Source organism: Empidonax traillii, unplaced genomic scaffold (genome assembly GCF_003031625.1).
Source record: "Empidonax traillii isolate 1590-97213 ecotype Southwest subspecies unplaced genomic scaffold, ASM303162v1 scaffold315:size618497, whole genome shotgun sequence".
Taxonomy (NCBI): domain Eukaryota; kingdom Metazoa; phylum Chordata; class Aves; order Passeriformes; family Tyrannidae; genus Empidonax; species Empidonax traillii.
In genome coordinates this window covers 360,226-376,853 of record NW_020955508.1, presented here as the reverse complement: position 1 = coordinate 376,853, position 16,628 = coordinate 360,226, and the positions used below count along the sequence as shown (strand labels likewise).

General features: G+C 39.1%; 1 protein-coding gene across 2 annotated transcripts in view; it reads left to right on the top strand.

The window, feature by feature from the left end:
• Nucleotides 1-14,722, top strand: part of LIMCH1 (LIM and calponin homology domains 1) — a 180,426-nt gene extending 165,704 nt beyond the window's left edge. For both annotated transcript variants that reach the window (XM_027891281.1, XM_027891282.1), the window contains 8 exons: nt 72-176; nt 1,478-1,614; nt 2,152-2,276; nt 3,989-4,112; nt 5,346-5,423; nt 7,968-8,076; nt 8,963-9,065; nt 11,637-14,722. In XM_027891281.1, coding sequence (XP_027747082.1) covers nt 72-176; nt 1,478-1,614; nt 2,152-2,276; nt 3,989-4,112; nt 5,346-5,423; nt 7,968-8,076; nt 8,963-9,065; nt 11,637-11,662 — 807 coding nt within the window. In that variant the 3' untranslated portion in view covers nt 11,663-14,722. The remainder of the gene's footprint in view (nt 1-71; nt 177-1,477; nt 1,615-2,151; nt 2,277-3,988; nt 4,113-5,345; nt 5,424-7,967; nt 8,077-8,962; nt 9,066-11,636) is intronic.
• Nucleotides 14,723-16,628: the final 1,906 nt, after the last annotated feature.

Sequence of the window (16,628 nt, the reverse complement as noted above, 5' to 3'; positions counted from 1 at the left end):
TCTGCTTCATAAGCTCGTAGTGTACATTCTGCCTTTTTAACTCCCTATGCCTCCTGATCCTCTTTCTTTAGGAACGCAAGATAATTGAGGATACTGTAGTTCCATTCATTGTTTCTTCAAACTCTGCTGAGCTCCTCTCCTCTTCGTCCTCTACCACTGACGGAAATAAGACAGTGGTGAGTTTCTCATGGAGTAATAAGGCAGTAAAGGCTAAGCCATCTTCAGTGCAAAGTTTAATCCTTTGCGAAAGGCTATCAAAGTCTGGGAGCAGTAAGAGTAAGGATATTCCCTAGTCCTTTCTGTAACTGATGATTCCTCAGAACTCTGTAACTTGTGTATTTGCACAACTGAAGAACAATATTCCCAAGCAAACTGCTATCGTCCCATTTTCAACTAAAGCAGAGAGTGGTACAGCTGCTTCTCTTCTTTAACTGGTGCCATGAAAAAACATCTCTTTCTGTTTAACTACCTTCTCAAGGCCAAAAAAATCTTAAGTGATTTCCCTGAATCCAAAATCTTGAGTGTAAGATAGTGCTTTAAGCATATCTCAGCTGAGACTGAATACTGCCTACCCAGTTTTCCTTCTTTTCTCTCCCATCATCCCTCCTAGAAAGCAGCAAAACAGAGGTGAATGTTCAATCCCTATGGTTTTTTTTTTTATTCATGCAGGAGAGAATCTTTAATTAAATGCATCTAGCATCTACTTAATAAGTTTTTGCTTTTTAGAGATCAGAGAATGACACCTCAGGCGAGATCACAGTATACTAAATGTGGGATTTCCAGACATAATTTGCTCCTGCCTAAGGCATCTATGCCCAGTCATCTGCCACCTTCTGTTTAACTTCAGGATTAGGAGTACTGTACCATTTGGTTTCCTCTTCCCCTTCCTGCACCTGCTTATCACTCATCCCTGTGCAAGGGCATAAGCCAGGCCCTATTTTCCACACGTCTGTGTAGAAATAACTTTCTGTGTGGAATTTCTTATGCCACAGTCAGGGTACTGCCTGCACCCAGAGTGAAGGATCTTATGCCATGTCTTAGTCAAGCTCCACAAGTCAGATATGAACCACTCCAGTACCATTTTGGACAACTGGTTGTTGTCCTTTGAGGATGCCCAGTGCATATGAGCAAATGCTTCGCCCCTAGGCAGAGGCAACAAGCTGAGGTCACTCACAAAGTCTTTGCAAGTCCAATGGGAGACTGTTTAGACTGTCAAAGTAATTCAAGGATTTCTGCCAAAAATTGGTTAGTGCCTTACTTTTTTTTGTGTTCAGTTTAGTCCGATTAGTTGATTTTTTCAGCAAAAGTCTTAATTAAATCCAGAGTTAGCCTTACCAGATTCAAATGGTTCCACAGTATAAATGTGTAATGTTCTTTTTGATAATAAGGTGTGTCAAAACAAGGTATCTAGGGGCTACCTGTACTTTTCCCATGCCAGATTCAAAGGGAACTCCTTGTTCCTTCTTCTGTCTTCTAGAACTCAGCTAATTCTAACAGCTCTCCAGAAGAAGGCAAACAAAAAGAAGTTACAAGGCAGAAAAAGCTGCTCTGGGAGCAGGACAGTACGCCATCTCTGAAAAGCAAGGAAAATGAACTCTGGCAAGAAAAGAGGAGGTATGTATCAAGCCTAAGCATTTTATAGCCCTGTGGAGCTTTGTGTACTGTAGACTCCTGGGATGTCACATCTGTCCATCATGCTGGAGCGTCAGCATGTGGTGGCCTGGCAATAGATGCAATATATCAATATTCCCTTGCCCTGCAGGGTTATGCACGTATGGCAATGCACAGCACTGGTTGTGCTTATCAGAAGGCTGATCTTGTTGGTGTATGGCTTTGCCAAGAGGCTGTCACATCAACCAGATCAGACCTTAGACAGCTCAGACATCTCTGTATGGGCATGTTTCATAAATCCAAAATGATCTTCAGCACATCCAAGTGGCAGTTTGAGGTAAGCAGGAAGACTTGGCCTGTTTAGAGACAAACTTGTTAATTCATGAAAGTTATCCTCATTGCTTTGTCACTGCTGATACAATAATAAAACTCTTTTTGCAAAAAATAGACTGATATTCAAAAGTCTGATTTTTGCCATTATATTCTAGGTAAAATTTTTCCTGGCTTTATTTATATAATGTGACTTATTTTTATTGTCAGTGGAAATAAAGTGCTCTCAGGATACCCAGAGACGGGTATCTTGAAAGGAGGAAGTGAACAGGAGCACCACATGCCGGTGATGGAGCTCAGCTCACCTGCCAGGCTGAATCTGCCATTGACTCAGGGTGAGAATAAGACTGTTAATATGCATGTATTCTTTTCCAGATAGGAATCTAGCAGAAATCTAATTCGAAGAACTTTGGAAATTGACAGTACACATGTATATTCTAAATCAGCATGTCTCAGATTAAAAAGTTTTTTCAGACAGCAAAGATAAATGTGTTAAAGTGAAATTTAAATTCTTCTTGTTTTTATCAAAGATGATAGTTTTAGCAGCTGGTAGGGGTCTTGTTTGTATGCCCCCATGTTCACAGTAGCAGTTAAGAACAGTTATCTTCCATCTTTTATATAATCTTGCATAAATAGGACTTACCTTTATACAGAGAGCATATTTCTAACACTTATTTTGTGTTTTGATAGCTAATTAGATTCTTTATGTCCATTTCAGTCCAGTAAAAATCACTACATGTGATACATAACCTTTTCAAGACAAGCCTAAATTGACACTTGCTTCAATTTTGCCATTGAAAATGTCTGATGACATTTAAAGTTAATTGATTGTTTTTAAGCTCCCGTAAGTATTGATATTTTTTGAATGAAGAAATTTCCTCAAAGAATTGCTGTCAAGCAGGTCACTGTAAACAAAAGAGGCAAATTCACTAATTTAGCATCATTATCTAATACAAGTAAGCAGGGGAACATAAATAATTAGGGGTAAAAACAGAAAGTGAATGTAGATTTTGAAATCAAGTTTTAGATTTTTGGTTTTTATCTAGCATAAAAATTGATGATTCTAAAAAATGAAGCGGATTTGGATGGAAAAGTTTTCAGTGTTATTGCTTGCTCCAGATGCATATTGAGTTTAATAAACTTAGTAGGTTTGCTTTCCTTGTCTCAGTTTTATTGTATTCTTAGTGCATTGATAAGGGTTGTTCAAAAACAAACAAAAAAAATATATTACCCAGCAATACATCCTTGTGGATTTGTAGTAGTGATTAAGTAAACTTAACGGGTTTGGCAGTTTTTAACTACTTCTGCTAATCAGGGTTTTTCTAGGTTCTTTTCAACAATTTGTTCCCCCACAAGTATTCTGATAGTTCCTTCCTTGCCTCTTAAAGCATCACATCTTTGCTCTCTCCTTAAGCCCTTAAATAGTCAGGACCATAGTTTTATTGTCTTGACATCAAAATGAGGTAACAGGCCTTTCATAGGCCCCAGCAAAGTTTTTATTTTCTAAACCAACCGGGTGGTGCATGGCAGGGTAAGGCTTCTCCCCAGCCTATGAGCCACAAAATTCATCTTGAAGGGTCCAGGTAGTGCACTGTTTCTCAAAGATGGGATGATTGGCTGCCTGGGCATCACACAGATCATTGCATAGGGCTGGGAGGCTGTTATTGTTACTTAGCCTTGGGTGACCATCTGAAGCAGAGAAGGAGATTACAAGGGAATTACTGTTTGTCAGTAGGCTTATGGAGAGCAGTGATTACACCATCCCCTTAACTCTTGTTATTGAGAAATCTGGATCCTCCGGCACCAAGGAAGTTTAAGTGTCTCTGGTGCTTCCTTCATTATGACAACAATACTTTATTTTCCCAAGTGCTATTCATGAATGGCTGTTTGACCTTTCCCTTTCCCCCTTCAGAAACTGAGATTCAGCAGCAGGGTAGGTCAAGTGTATGTGAAGGTAATGCAAAGGAACACTGTTCCATAGAGGATTTCTGATGCAACCAAACAAAATTTGCCTCAAATACTGAGTTCTCCCCACCTCTCGTTGTAGACGTCTCCTGGAATCAGCAGTTGCTGACAAAGCAATCTCCGCATCACACAGAGGACATTCGGCAGAGTCCATTCTCGAGCCAGACTGTGGGACAACAGCCAAGCTCTGCAGGGGAGGCAAGGAGGTGAGAACGTAAAGGTTATTGGAGAAACTGAGATGTCCTCCTTGCTCTGTTCTCCCTTATATTCCTACTCAGCATTCTGTAGGTTAAGTTTTGTTAGTCCTGGAATGTGAAGACCCATTTGATTCCTGGCTTTCCCACCAAGACTGCGAACATTTATCTACTTCGTTTCTCCTTTCAGGCACCCTCGTAACTATTATAAAGAGAAAGCACACCCTCTGCTTGCCTCTCTCTTCTTTCTCCTTCACTCTTTAAGCACTCATGTGCATAACTTTTCTTTTGCTTAATTTATTAAGTTCCTGAAACAAACATTTATAGCTAGTAAGTGGATAAATATCAGGGTGGGAATGTCAGGTTAAGTCTGCCTCTTTGAAGTTGGTATCCAAGAACTTCATTCCCCAGCTTCCAAACACACATCAATTGCTACTTTCTAGTCCTTTAGGTATTATAGCTTTTAAAAGAAGATACATAAAGATTAGTATTTTCTTTCTGCTGTAAATTTTAGGGAGATCTTTTGTGTAACAAGAAAGGAACATCTGTTTTCATTAGCATATATATGAACAGTCTTCTGCAGAACATATTACCTCTATGAAGCTTGTATCCAGTCAAATCTAATTTAGAGTGAGAGTTGATTACCTGTTCCTCCGAACAAACTGCTTGTGCATGTGTTTGAGAAAAACTCTTATTTAATCTGTAAACAGTTTTAAGTGGGGAGAGTTTGAATCAGTCCTACAATTTCTGATTATAAAAAACCTTTTTTTTCTCAACAGACTCTTTCATAGTAGAATGGATACAAACTAATCATTATCTAAATAAACCATCTTTCAGTGTTGGTAGCTGCCTTTTTACTCAGTAAAGGGCCAACAGAGAGTACAGTGTGGTGTGGCTTGGCTTAACCCTCCTTCACCATGATGATTGCTATGTTGGGTTGATGGGGTGGGCAGGAGTCTCCACATGGCTGATCACCTTGTTACCTGATTGAGCAGTAGCAAGCAGACTAAGACTCAGAACCAAAAACTGTGTGTTATTTTTCATTGTATCATAATGGCAATGGACAAAAATTTATAACTTTTTTAAACTTTTTATAACTTTTTAAAAAATTTTTATAACTTTTTTACCTCATATAAAATATTTAGACTGGGAATTCTGAAATTCACCAGCTGGAATTTTTCCATACAAAACCTCGTTTTAATTGTCTTTCAGCTGTAGTCATGCACATTCTCTCCTGTGTTTCAGGACGGGCTATCATGAGAACTTCCGATCTGGGCCATCATCTCCCTGTTCTCCTGCAGCTCTGAGTCAGTCACCCAACAGGTACTAAAGGTCAATAAGGAATTTTGCAGACCAAACGCATCTTGTAGTCACTGGTGAACTGCTGCAGTGTAAATCACATTAGTATTATGTGGAGGCACTGTTAATTCTTCTAAATGTTGCAGTTCATAACCGTCCATGGGATAACCATGTAGCTCCCTCTCCCATATTTCTTGCTTGCTTCAGCACTATTGTTATGTTTTCAAATAACACAATTTAGAAAGCAGCTGTAGGACTCTTGCATGATCACTGAAATGTCAATGAAACTGAAACAGGACAGTGTAAGCCTCAGTCAAAGAAAGCAGTTAAGTGTGAGTTCAGAGCACTTAAGCCAAAGGGTGTCTTAATTTTGAATAGTCACATGCTCAGGAGTAAGGTATGTTTTGAACATTTCAGCATTTGCTGATTTAAAAAGAAATTCTTCCTTTGCTTTCCAAACTTGAAACACATTTTGCTGTTTTGCTGAGTTTAATTTACCTGCATTCATGCTAATCTCCTAGAGATTTAAATCTCTTAAGCAATCTATGCAGCTTTTAGCGAGTTATGTGTACCAAGTCTAAATGAATGTTAACTGTAGCCTGATTGAATCACTGATAATTTGGGGTATATTAAAATCAGTTGTCTTATTAAATAGGGTGATTTAATACAACAAAGAACATAACAAGTTTTATTCTATGTAAGTTACATTTTTCTTCACATTTCATAGCAAGGCTCTCCTTCTGATGTCACTTTCACTGACATGAAACTCTTGCAGTTTTTTAATGTTAACAATTTATTATGTTTTTCTAATTTTAGCTGCAGTTTTGGTGGGATTCCAGATAATTTTGTTCTATAGATAGTTAATTGTGATAGCTATTTCATATTATTTAGCAGCTATATTCTGATCTGAGACCCTTTTCCAAGATCTTTTGCTGAAATAAATCTTAGTTTTTAAAACAGTGGATGGGATGTAATTAGTTATTCCACTAAAACACTAGAAGAGTCTTAAACAAAGTGCTTTATGCTGTGATCCAACACTTTAACTTGTCCTTATGCCTCTCATACTGGAAAAGTGAAAACAAAGGTGGACTTAAGAATGACATAGAAGCAGAATGCTTAAGGCCGTAGGAGGGGACGAAAAAAAACCAGAAACATTATTCTAAAAGGAATAATGATCAAGACAGTGATGTGTCTGTGCTATCTGTATACGTGGTGGACTCAGGAGTGACAGGGATTAAATGGAAGCAAGCACTGTTTTCTAATTAGATAAGTCTTCCTGCTGCTTCTATCTCTCTCTCTTTTTTTTTTTTTTTTAATGGCTTTTTGGTCATGCTGCAGTCCAGATCTGTCTCTGTCAATGGCTTATTATGTTGCTACATCAAAACCTTAAAGCAAGACATTGTAAACTTGCTTATCTGTGTACAATTTCATTAAACCATCTTTTCAAAACTCATGAAACATCGCAAAGTTTCTCTCCTGGTTTCAGCTCTGGATTAATAAAGCTGGATGACACATAATGGAAAGGAATCCCTTTTGGTCTCAGGTTCATCTCACAAGACCAGTCATCAGTTCTGGCAGGGTGACAGGCAGGTGAGAAGGGAGGAGCGTGAAACACACAGAAGTGTGCACCTGCACTGCTATTAAAACCATTATGAAAAAGGGTCCCAGTTGTTAGTGGGGCTCTGAACTTTCACCCAACTGTCACCCAGCAGCAGATTTCCTGGAAAGGTCTAGATGGGACTGCTGAAGGAATGAGTTGAAGTATTTTTTGCATTGCAAATGGAGATCTAATTTCAGTTTAACTAGTTGTAATGCTAACTGGCACGTAGCTGCAGCAGCATAGACTGAAAATAGTTAGCTAGTGCCTGATCTGTGCTACTGCAGTTACACTGCCACTCCTGACTTCCCCAGCTTGTTTAGGTACAAGAGTAGCATCCCTGTTTTCTGACTTGTAATGAGCAATTCCATTTGCAAACAAACTGATGAATATCCATGATAAGAGTCTGACTTGGGTAATTTGTGTGTGAACACTGCTTTGATTGCTGTGCCATTGACTAAGGCTAGGTACCCTTTACTATTAGAGTGGTGAGGCACTGGAACAGGTTGCTTGCAGAGGTTGTGGATTCTCTGCTGCTAGGGGTGTAGACCTGGTTGCCTGAGGCTCTGAGTAACTTGATCTGGTGGTTGGTTTCCTGCCAATGGAGGTTAGAACTGAAAAGTCTTTAAGGTCCCTCCCAACCCTAACCATTCTGTGAGTTTATGAGTCCACAAGTGATTCCCTGCCACACTGGCCTCTGTTAAGAGATTTGCATCTTCCTTGATCTAGCACAACAGACTGGCAGGGAAATGTGTCTGAACTACTGTGCATTCAAACATTTTAAATCCTGTACTTGGTTGTCTGCAAGGCAGACTGACTCAATAACATGGCTGAAGGCTCAAAGTGTATTCACATGAACTCCCCACCCCAGTACTCCTTCCTCCCATCCTGTCCCTCTCCATAAACGTCTGAACATTTGGCTCCATTTTGGCATCACTGGCTGTTTTCTTGAAGCCGTGTTTGTCTCCTAGGTCTGTCAGCGGAAAGAAGCTTTGCTCTACCTGTGGGCTCCCTCTTGGAAAAGGAGCTGCCATGATTATTGAAACACTCGGTCTTTGTTTCCATATCCAGTGCTTCAGGGTATGTTTCTTGCTTTATTAAGAAAAATTCCAAGTCATGCACACTGCAAGTGGAGAGTATATTGAGGCCCGTAGATGTGAAATTGAAAATGAGAGGACCAAGGGATTTGCATATTTGTTATGTAGGTCTGTTTGTGTGTGTTTGTAAAGAAGTGGAAATAATGCAACTAACGTTATTTTGCAGTCAGACATGTTAACTGGACTAAAACCTCTGACTGAGCAAGCAAACTTAGCTTCCACACTTACAGGGGGAAACATCATATAATTTCCCTATTGCAATTTTGTTGTTGTTGTTGTTGCTGGGTATTCTTCCTTCCAAAAACACAGTCAGTCCCAAAGCTATCTTTGATCTGACCCATGGTTGGAAAGCTTTGGCTGTGGAATGAATTATGTATTCTGGCTTTCACTGGACTTCTCAACAGAAATACTTCTTGACTGTTCTTGAGTGTTTCAGTTTGGAAATAACTCAAAGTGTTCTCTAGAGAACTCAGAAAGTCCATTTGTATTATGTCTGGCCCAAGTGATACTAGACATTTATGAAGCCTTTTTTGGTTTTAGACATTTACCCAAACTAAACTCTGGCCTCTCTAAGCTTTATCCATCACAACTGGACAGACTCCAAAATGCAACCTTAAAATCAGATGTCCCTTATAATCACTAGACTTCACTTCTGTATAGGTGGAGGCTGCTGAAATCAAGTCCTAAACACTTTTGACTGTAAAAAAACCCTCTCACTGATTTGCAGTGTTCCCTGGGAATAGGGTTTGGGTTCTAGGAAGGTGTTTTTTTCTCACTGTTCAAAGAACTACTGAAACAGGTAAAAATTTGGGAAGAGTTGTAACATTAGGACATGGTCTCTCTTACTTTCTTTGTTCTTCAACTGACAGTGTGGCATTTGCAAGGGACAGCTGGGAGACGCAGCAAGTGGAACAGATGTCAGGATTAGAAATGGTCTTCTTAACTGCAATGATTGTTATATCCGATCCAGAAGTAAGTACCAAATCCTGTCCAAAGGACAGGGAACTCTAAAAATACTGTTGCCATGACTTTAACTGGTGGATTTGTCTCCTCCTGGCTTTGACACTCAGGCATAGCTTTGCCATGGAAATAGGAACTTTCTCATACTATTTTAATTATTTTCTCATATCTGAAAAGGTTTCCATGCCCATTAAATTTTGTCCAGAGGATGTCTGCTCAGCAGTATTAGACTTAAAGGCTGTTTCTGTGTATAAATATAAACTCATACACAATACACGTGCACTACATGACCTGGAGGCTTGGATCTCTCACATCACATGAGAAAATATAGATAATTTTACTAGATCTTGGACCCTTGGCTGTGTTTGGAGAAGTTCCTGGTTTTTATGTTTTCAGACCTCCTTTTTGCAGATGAAACAGTCATGTAAAATATTAAGAACATTCTATAACTCATAGTGAATCCTTGTGGTAGCATCCCCAAAACATATTCTAAATAGTGTTGAATGACATAGATTTTGAAGAATGAGACAGACAGTTGTATGTCAGAAAAAGACTTGGTGCGTTTTTCTGCCTTAGAGCAGAATGTCCTTCTGAGTCCTGGATTTCTGTGACTGATACCAAATTACTAGAGCATTTCAGCTTCCCCCTGATGTCACAGTGATAAGAGATGGGCAGTGCTCATGCTGGCTTCTACATTGTGGAAAACACTAAGATGCAGGAAAAAACAGCAAGAGTAATCATCATCTTCTTGTTAAATACTATTTAGTGTATTCAGTGCCTTCAGTTCCAACTGATAAGTGATATAGAGCTCTTTCCACCTAATGTTTCCCTTCTCCTCTCTCAAAAGCAGTGGCTGTAGAAATCCAGGAGCAGGAAAGGTACCTCCATATACTGTGCATAGGAAGAATGGGCATGTTTTCTTTAATGCTTCAGGAAAGAGATATTTCCCCATCAGCAGAGCTAGAGGGTGCTATTGTATAACCATTTTTTTGGTGATATTTTTATTTTTTTTTAAATTCTGCTAAGAAATGTTAGCAACTTTTTATTATCTATTTAACCTGACATATTTAGAAATAGCTTTTCCCCTTCAGGCTTGATAATGTAAACCTTTCTCATGTGGATGAGATCCTGACCGTAAAATGCATGTTTGCACATCCATCTTTTCACAAAAAAAAGAGAGGAAGGTGATAAAAGTCATAATTTCCTTTTCTTCTTAATTCTTTTTGCCTACAAAAAAAAAAAATTTAGGTCCCTTAAGGATAGATAATTGTGCAAATAAATCATTTACCATCTTATATTCTGTAGAAATCACCCTCTCGATCATCATTTGTACAGCAGCATTGCTAGAAAATGCATTACAGAGCTGTGTAAAGTGTTTCATGCAGCAATATTTTGCATTTGTACGTACCTAACAGAATGGTAAGCAAGTCCATGACAGAGGGAATAGGTTTTGAGGAAATGTTTAGTTCCTGAAGAATAATAACGGCAAGGGTCTGTCTTTTTTTACTACAAATTGCCTCTTCCTTATGGATTCACTCCTCGAGCAAAAATCTCAAAATTCAGTTAGTTGAATTGAAGTTACACTGACTGTTGTTGACAATTCACAGGGGTTCTATGTGATTTTGATAGAACTGCAAATATGGATAGTTGCTAATTTTTAACTAAAATTTGATGGACTCCACATCTGAAATACAGAACGAACTGGTGCCATGCCAGTGTTTTGCCTTTGAGTTCTGGGAAGTGTGATTCAAAATGTGAAACTGATTGGTTGATTACATGGCTTGTACCTTCCTGCCCACATGGCTGCATATGAAAACCTGTGCAGCAACGTGCACACCTGACAGTCTCTGACCAACCCAGAATTACTCAGTATTGGTTTGAGAAGCTTATGGACATCTTGATGGAATATTTTTTAGGCTGCCAGAAACTTATTTGAAAATGTGGATGATTCTGTTGCAAAATAAATGATCAAAGATCTCGAGAAAAGCATTAAAGATTATGTATTGGTCCAGGGTCCAAAATATTTCTGTTTTTCATGGATGGGGTTTTACTGGTATGTTGTTTCTGTACAACAGAACCTCACAAGGAAGGAAAACTCAGTATTCAATGTCAAACACCAGGAATAGTTTCAGCTTTGTGAGTGTCAAAGTCAAAGAAGTGAGTGTCAAAGAAGTAAATTCATGGGATTCCCTATATGGCCAATTAACACGAGGGGTCTGTATCACCATGTAACACAAACTAGGCACAGCTGAAGATGACTCATCAGCCCTTTGCTTGAACTATTTTGCCACTGCAGAGCCTGAAACGAAACAAATAAACCCACAAGTACTTTTGGAGTAAAATAAAATAAAAATTCATGCAGAATGCATTCATCACATGGCAAGGAAAATATGTTTCCACTGGAATTATACTGAATCCTTCTTTGTAGTTAGTGCCCCAACTCTGCAGGAAGTATAAAAAGCAGGGCACTAGTGATACATAATTTCAGATGCAGTTTTTTGAATTGTAGAGATCATGTGAGGAAAAGTCTATATTTGTTAAAATTTGTCAACAAATGACTTGTTTTGGCTTTGTTTTACCTAGCTGCTGGACAGCCAACTACATTGTGACATGACTTTCAGTCCTAATGACTTTCAAGAAGGAACTCTCTTCTCGTATGTATCGGCTGCCTCCAGACAATCACTTGTAAAAGCTTGAATCCATGGACATGATGGCTCTCATCTCGTTTTTAAAAACTCACAAAAAAGCTGCACCTGCTCCTTTGAAATGCGATATGTTGTTTTTTGCTTTCTTAAGAAATTTGCAAAATGTGTATGACCATGTTTGGGAAGGCAAAGCCTAAGTAGTACAAAAAAAAAAAATCCCACCTTTCAGGTATGCTTATGATTTCCAGTCTGTTACCTTGTCCTTTTGAAAGTAATAAGAAAATAAACATGCAATAAAGCTGTTTTGTTTTAATATTTCTAGGAATTAAAAAGTTTAAGTTTACAGAACCTTTATAGATTATGCCAATTCAAACTGAGAAGTAATTTTAAGATAGTATCTAATCAGTGCATTTGGAAAACAACTAAACATCACAGCACGACCTCTCTGTTATAACTGAAGCTATAACTTTTTTTATACAGAGACTAGTTTGATAATACATCCTGTAATTCTGAAGCATTTTGTGTTTATATTACCTTCCGTGGAGGGTAGGAGTTATACAAATAAATTATTGCACCTTAGCGATAGGATTTTTTGTTTGTGTACCTCAAGTAATGTTCATGACTATAGCTTAATATTCTCTCAAATAAAGATTTCTTCATTAAACCTAAAGACTGCCTACCGTTAACAAGGGCAAGATTCCCTTCAGGAGCAATCCTTCTTACTAAGTTCAGCAGCCTGTGTTGTTGCTAAACTCAATGAAAGATGGTGTGGGGGAGACCAAGCTGAGTTGTGAGTCTCCGCGCTGCAGTTTGATACTATGGTGAAGCTTTTCTCTTTGGCATGTAAATTGCCAATCGAGGGTTCAAGTTGTTTTGAGATCTGCTCATTCGCTTGCAAGTATTGCACTTGGTTGAAATCTCATGCAGAGAAACACATGTGGTTTGGGTTCTCTTCAGAGCAGAGAATTAGGCAGCCTTGAGCCATCCACCCAAAATAAGTCAACAAAAACCAAGAGTGTGGAAGGCAGGCAGGGAGAAGGCTGGCAGCAGCAGGCAGAAAAACTAACTTGCCTGTGTTTGGGATAGTTTTTGTTTGTGCTCTCTGATTAGGCATGTGCTCCTTACTAAAGTGATCCAGCAGCTCACTGAAGCAGCAGTTCAGCAGTTATCTACAACAAACAGAAAAAGTTAGGGAACATGTTGCATCTGTAAAATATTCTAGCACTTTTTGGTAAACAGTTACTGGAAATAACCCGTTTTAGCTGTTCATTATACATCTTAAAATGGAGGGAAAAAATTTAATTATTCTGCCTTAAAACCGTGATAAATCTAAATGGAGGTTTCTTTTATCTATGTGCATATCTGTTGTCCTTTAATGTGTTGGAAAATGGAAATTAAATAGTTATTAGGGAAGCAATAATTTTGAGGTTTTCTCTAGGTAGCAATTATTTATTGAAATTCTAGACAGTTGCTTGCATATGAGTTACATAACCATGCAAAACTGCGTGTCATTGAACACCCACGTACGATGTTGTTGTTGGAGGACATTGTGACTATCTGCTGGAAAGTTACATGTTACTTCCTTAATATTGTGCCTTAGAAAATGCAAAGCTGTTGCACACAGTCAGCGATGACTTAGGGATGCAATAAATCCAACAAGCTGAAGTCCTTTATGGAATTCACCCGGGGAATATTTTTAAATAAAAATAAAATAAATCAGACAAATGTTTTGGAACTAAAAGTGATATCCAGTATTTTGATCAACAACCTGCATGACTTACTGTTAAAGGGTTTTAATGATGAGGATGCTTACTCTTTGCACGTGGTCATTGTAACATTTTCCCGCAAAGAATGTGTAACACGAAAATTTGAGAAACAGATTTTGTAACTGACTTCATACATCTGTATAACTCCATGCGCTGCATTAAGGATATGTGAATATATGATGTCTGAACCTAATTTTTAAACAAGACCATGCATGCTTGTGTGTCTGTTGGTAGGAGTCACTACCACTGCTTCACCCAAGTGATAGAGTTAGATGCGCGAATCGGTCCCCAAGTGTACAAAAAGGGTTGGTTGTCACAGAGGTTAGATCTGCTTCTCATTCACCTAGGGGTAAAGTGCCCAAAAGGCTTAGAACCATGGTTGGCATAAACTGCATGAGCAAGGGGTGGGGTGGGGGTTTGCATCACACTGCAGACACACCAGTGGGTCTCTGGAGTTGCTTAGAAATTGATCCCAGTGTCTATCAATTAGTTTCATGTATGCATGTTTTAGCCAAGTTGACTGTATGTAAAGCAAAATGAAGCGGCGTTTGATGACAATGATTTTTCCCCCTACTGAACATCTATTCACCAGCACAGAATAATTTTCAACAGTTTTCTAAATTGTTCTTGCCAACAGCTTATGTTTAATTTTATATTCCCTTCGAAATCTTCAGAATACATGGTAAATTCATTCAGGCAGAGTTTTTTTTTCCTTTTTTCTCTAGTTTCAACACATAAATGTGATACATTGCTAATCGGGAACTGTGAGCACAGAAAAAAAAAAAAACCTTATTACATTTGAACCACAACATTAATGTATTTGTTGCATAAATGATTTATTATTAATAAGCAAATACAATGTATGTAATGGGTTTTAGATCTTTTGGAATTTATTTAGCCTCTTACTATTTCAGAGAACCTGAAGAGGTTTCATAACCCATCTGTATTTTACAAGCCCATTTTCCATGGTGTATTTTTTCCTTACTCTTGCTATGTAGTGTTATTGATGCAGTTCATCTGTAGTTCTCAATGAATGTCCTAAAGGTTGGTGAACCAGAAGGGGACCATCCTTATCTGCATGTCCATTCAGGGACAAGGATTGCTGTCCTAGCTGGGGTTAATGTTGAATACCAATTATGCTAATCTTTCCTTTATTTTATTTATTCTAAAATGCCTCTGGAAATTAGGAAGTCTTGTCTAAAATGCAACAGCTTTTATAGTAAATGTATGTTTATAAATAAAATGTTGATTACCTTTGGTGGCGTTGATTTTACTTACTGTAACTAACTTCTGTTGCATGCGATGTGTCTGTGAATCTGAATTGCAGAGTAGAGGCTTCTGCTTGGTTTGCATAGGCTGAGCCAAGCTGTGTTCCCCAGGACTTAGTCTGTGGGATGAGACAACAAAAAAAGACGTGGTTGAAATGAGAAAATACACTGTGGATTGCCACTGTAAGCTGTAGCCCAGTATTCACAAGAGCACGTGTGCCTACCGTGATAGAAGATGCTCAGAGAAGGCTCAGTGAGTCGAACCCAAAGTTCTCAGAAGACCCTTCATCAGTGTTGGTGGACTGTGGTTCAGACTTTCGCTCAACAAAGCACTTTATATATGGCAATGCTAAATATATAAGTGGTTTATTCCATTTCCACATAGCAAAGATCCTCGAGTTTGTGCTTAGTTTTGCATGTGCTGAGGTATCTCACTAATTCTTTAATCTCAGCAAGTATGTGACTTGTTCTGTCACAAGCAGAAAGTTCATACAAAACTTTAAACTAATAACTGCCTCTTCTTCTTCTTCCTTTTAATTGGGTCTTAAGTGGATGATAGGTTTGGGTTTGTGCCAGGAGTGCATCTTGGCTGTTAGATGAGTAATGAGGAAGTACTGACGATTTAATTTTTTTAATTAAATAATTTTTATCCTGGTGTCCTAATAGCGATGGTAGTGGTCTTACATTATTTCGTATGTCCATCTCTGGACAGAAGGCCAGCAGTCTCTGTGGTGACAAAGGCGTGCTGGGATTCCCGGCAGTGCCATCAGTGCCATGTCTGCGGGAACAGCTCACTGCCACTGGAGGTTGCTCTGAGGCTGGATTTGGAGGCAGGCAGGCAGCTATTTCTGCTCCAGCAGCTCTGCACCAAGGTTCCTAGGCACCCAGATAGATGCTGCTTGTGATCCTTAAAAGCCAAGAAAAATGGTGGAAATCCTGTTATGATTTTTTGTAATATTATTTTGTGGTGAATGTGACCCAGCGGCTCTGACCTGCACAGAATCATTTATGATCCTAAAAGGGCACCAATGGGTGTGCATTCCTCCAGCACTGATCTAATGCCAAAATAATTTCCCAAACCTTATGAGAGGGGATTTGTGTCACTTGCTCATTTTTGTCTTCAGGTAGCAAAGGCTCTTAGGAGAGCCCTGAGAGAAACTGTGATAACAAGGCCTTGGCATGCCCTAGGAGAGGACACAGGCTTGTCAAGCAGTGGGATGAAGCTGAGGGCATATAGAAAAAATAGGAGGTGCTGGGGGAGAGGAATGGGCTGTTACAGCTGATGTTCAGACATTGGAGCAGAGGATACCCCAGGAAAAGAAGGATATGTGCCATCTCCCCCAGGAGACCTCTGTGCACCTCCACACCCTGTCCAGATGTGATGTCTCCATCCCTCCCCTTTCCTCTATCACAGTCTGTCATACTGCTTATTTTGTGAACATTGATCCTTATCCAGAGAACTCTTTTGGGGGACACTTGAAAGCAGGCAGCTACGTCTTTGTTTAGAAAATTAGCTTTAGTTACAGTTATTGCTGCCCAATTTAGCAAAGATTTGGCCTCAGATGTATCTCCTTCCTAATACTGGGAAGCTGGTTAAGTAGTTACTTAATAAACTTTGCAGAGTGGGGGCTTACCTTGCTTTACTTTCCCTTACCAGGCTGGGTAACTGGGGAACAAGACGACAAAATGCTCTTGTCCAGAGACACACTTGCAGTGAAAGTCAGAAGGGGTTGTGGGCACTGGAAGTGAGAGATGGCACCAATGGGCTGGGAAAAAAAAAGATGCCAATAAAATATATCTCCTGTAAAGGCGAACAGGACGCATCTATACTTTTAAAAGCCTCCGGTAGGAATGTAATTTTATTTGAATTTCCTGATAAGGGGAAATGACTAAACT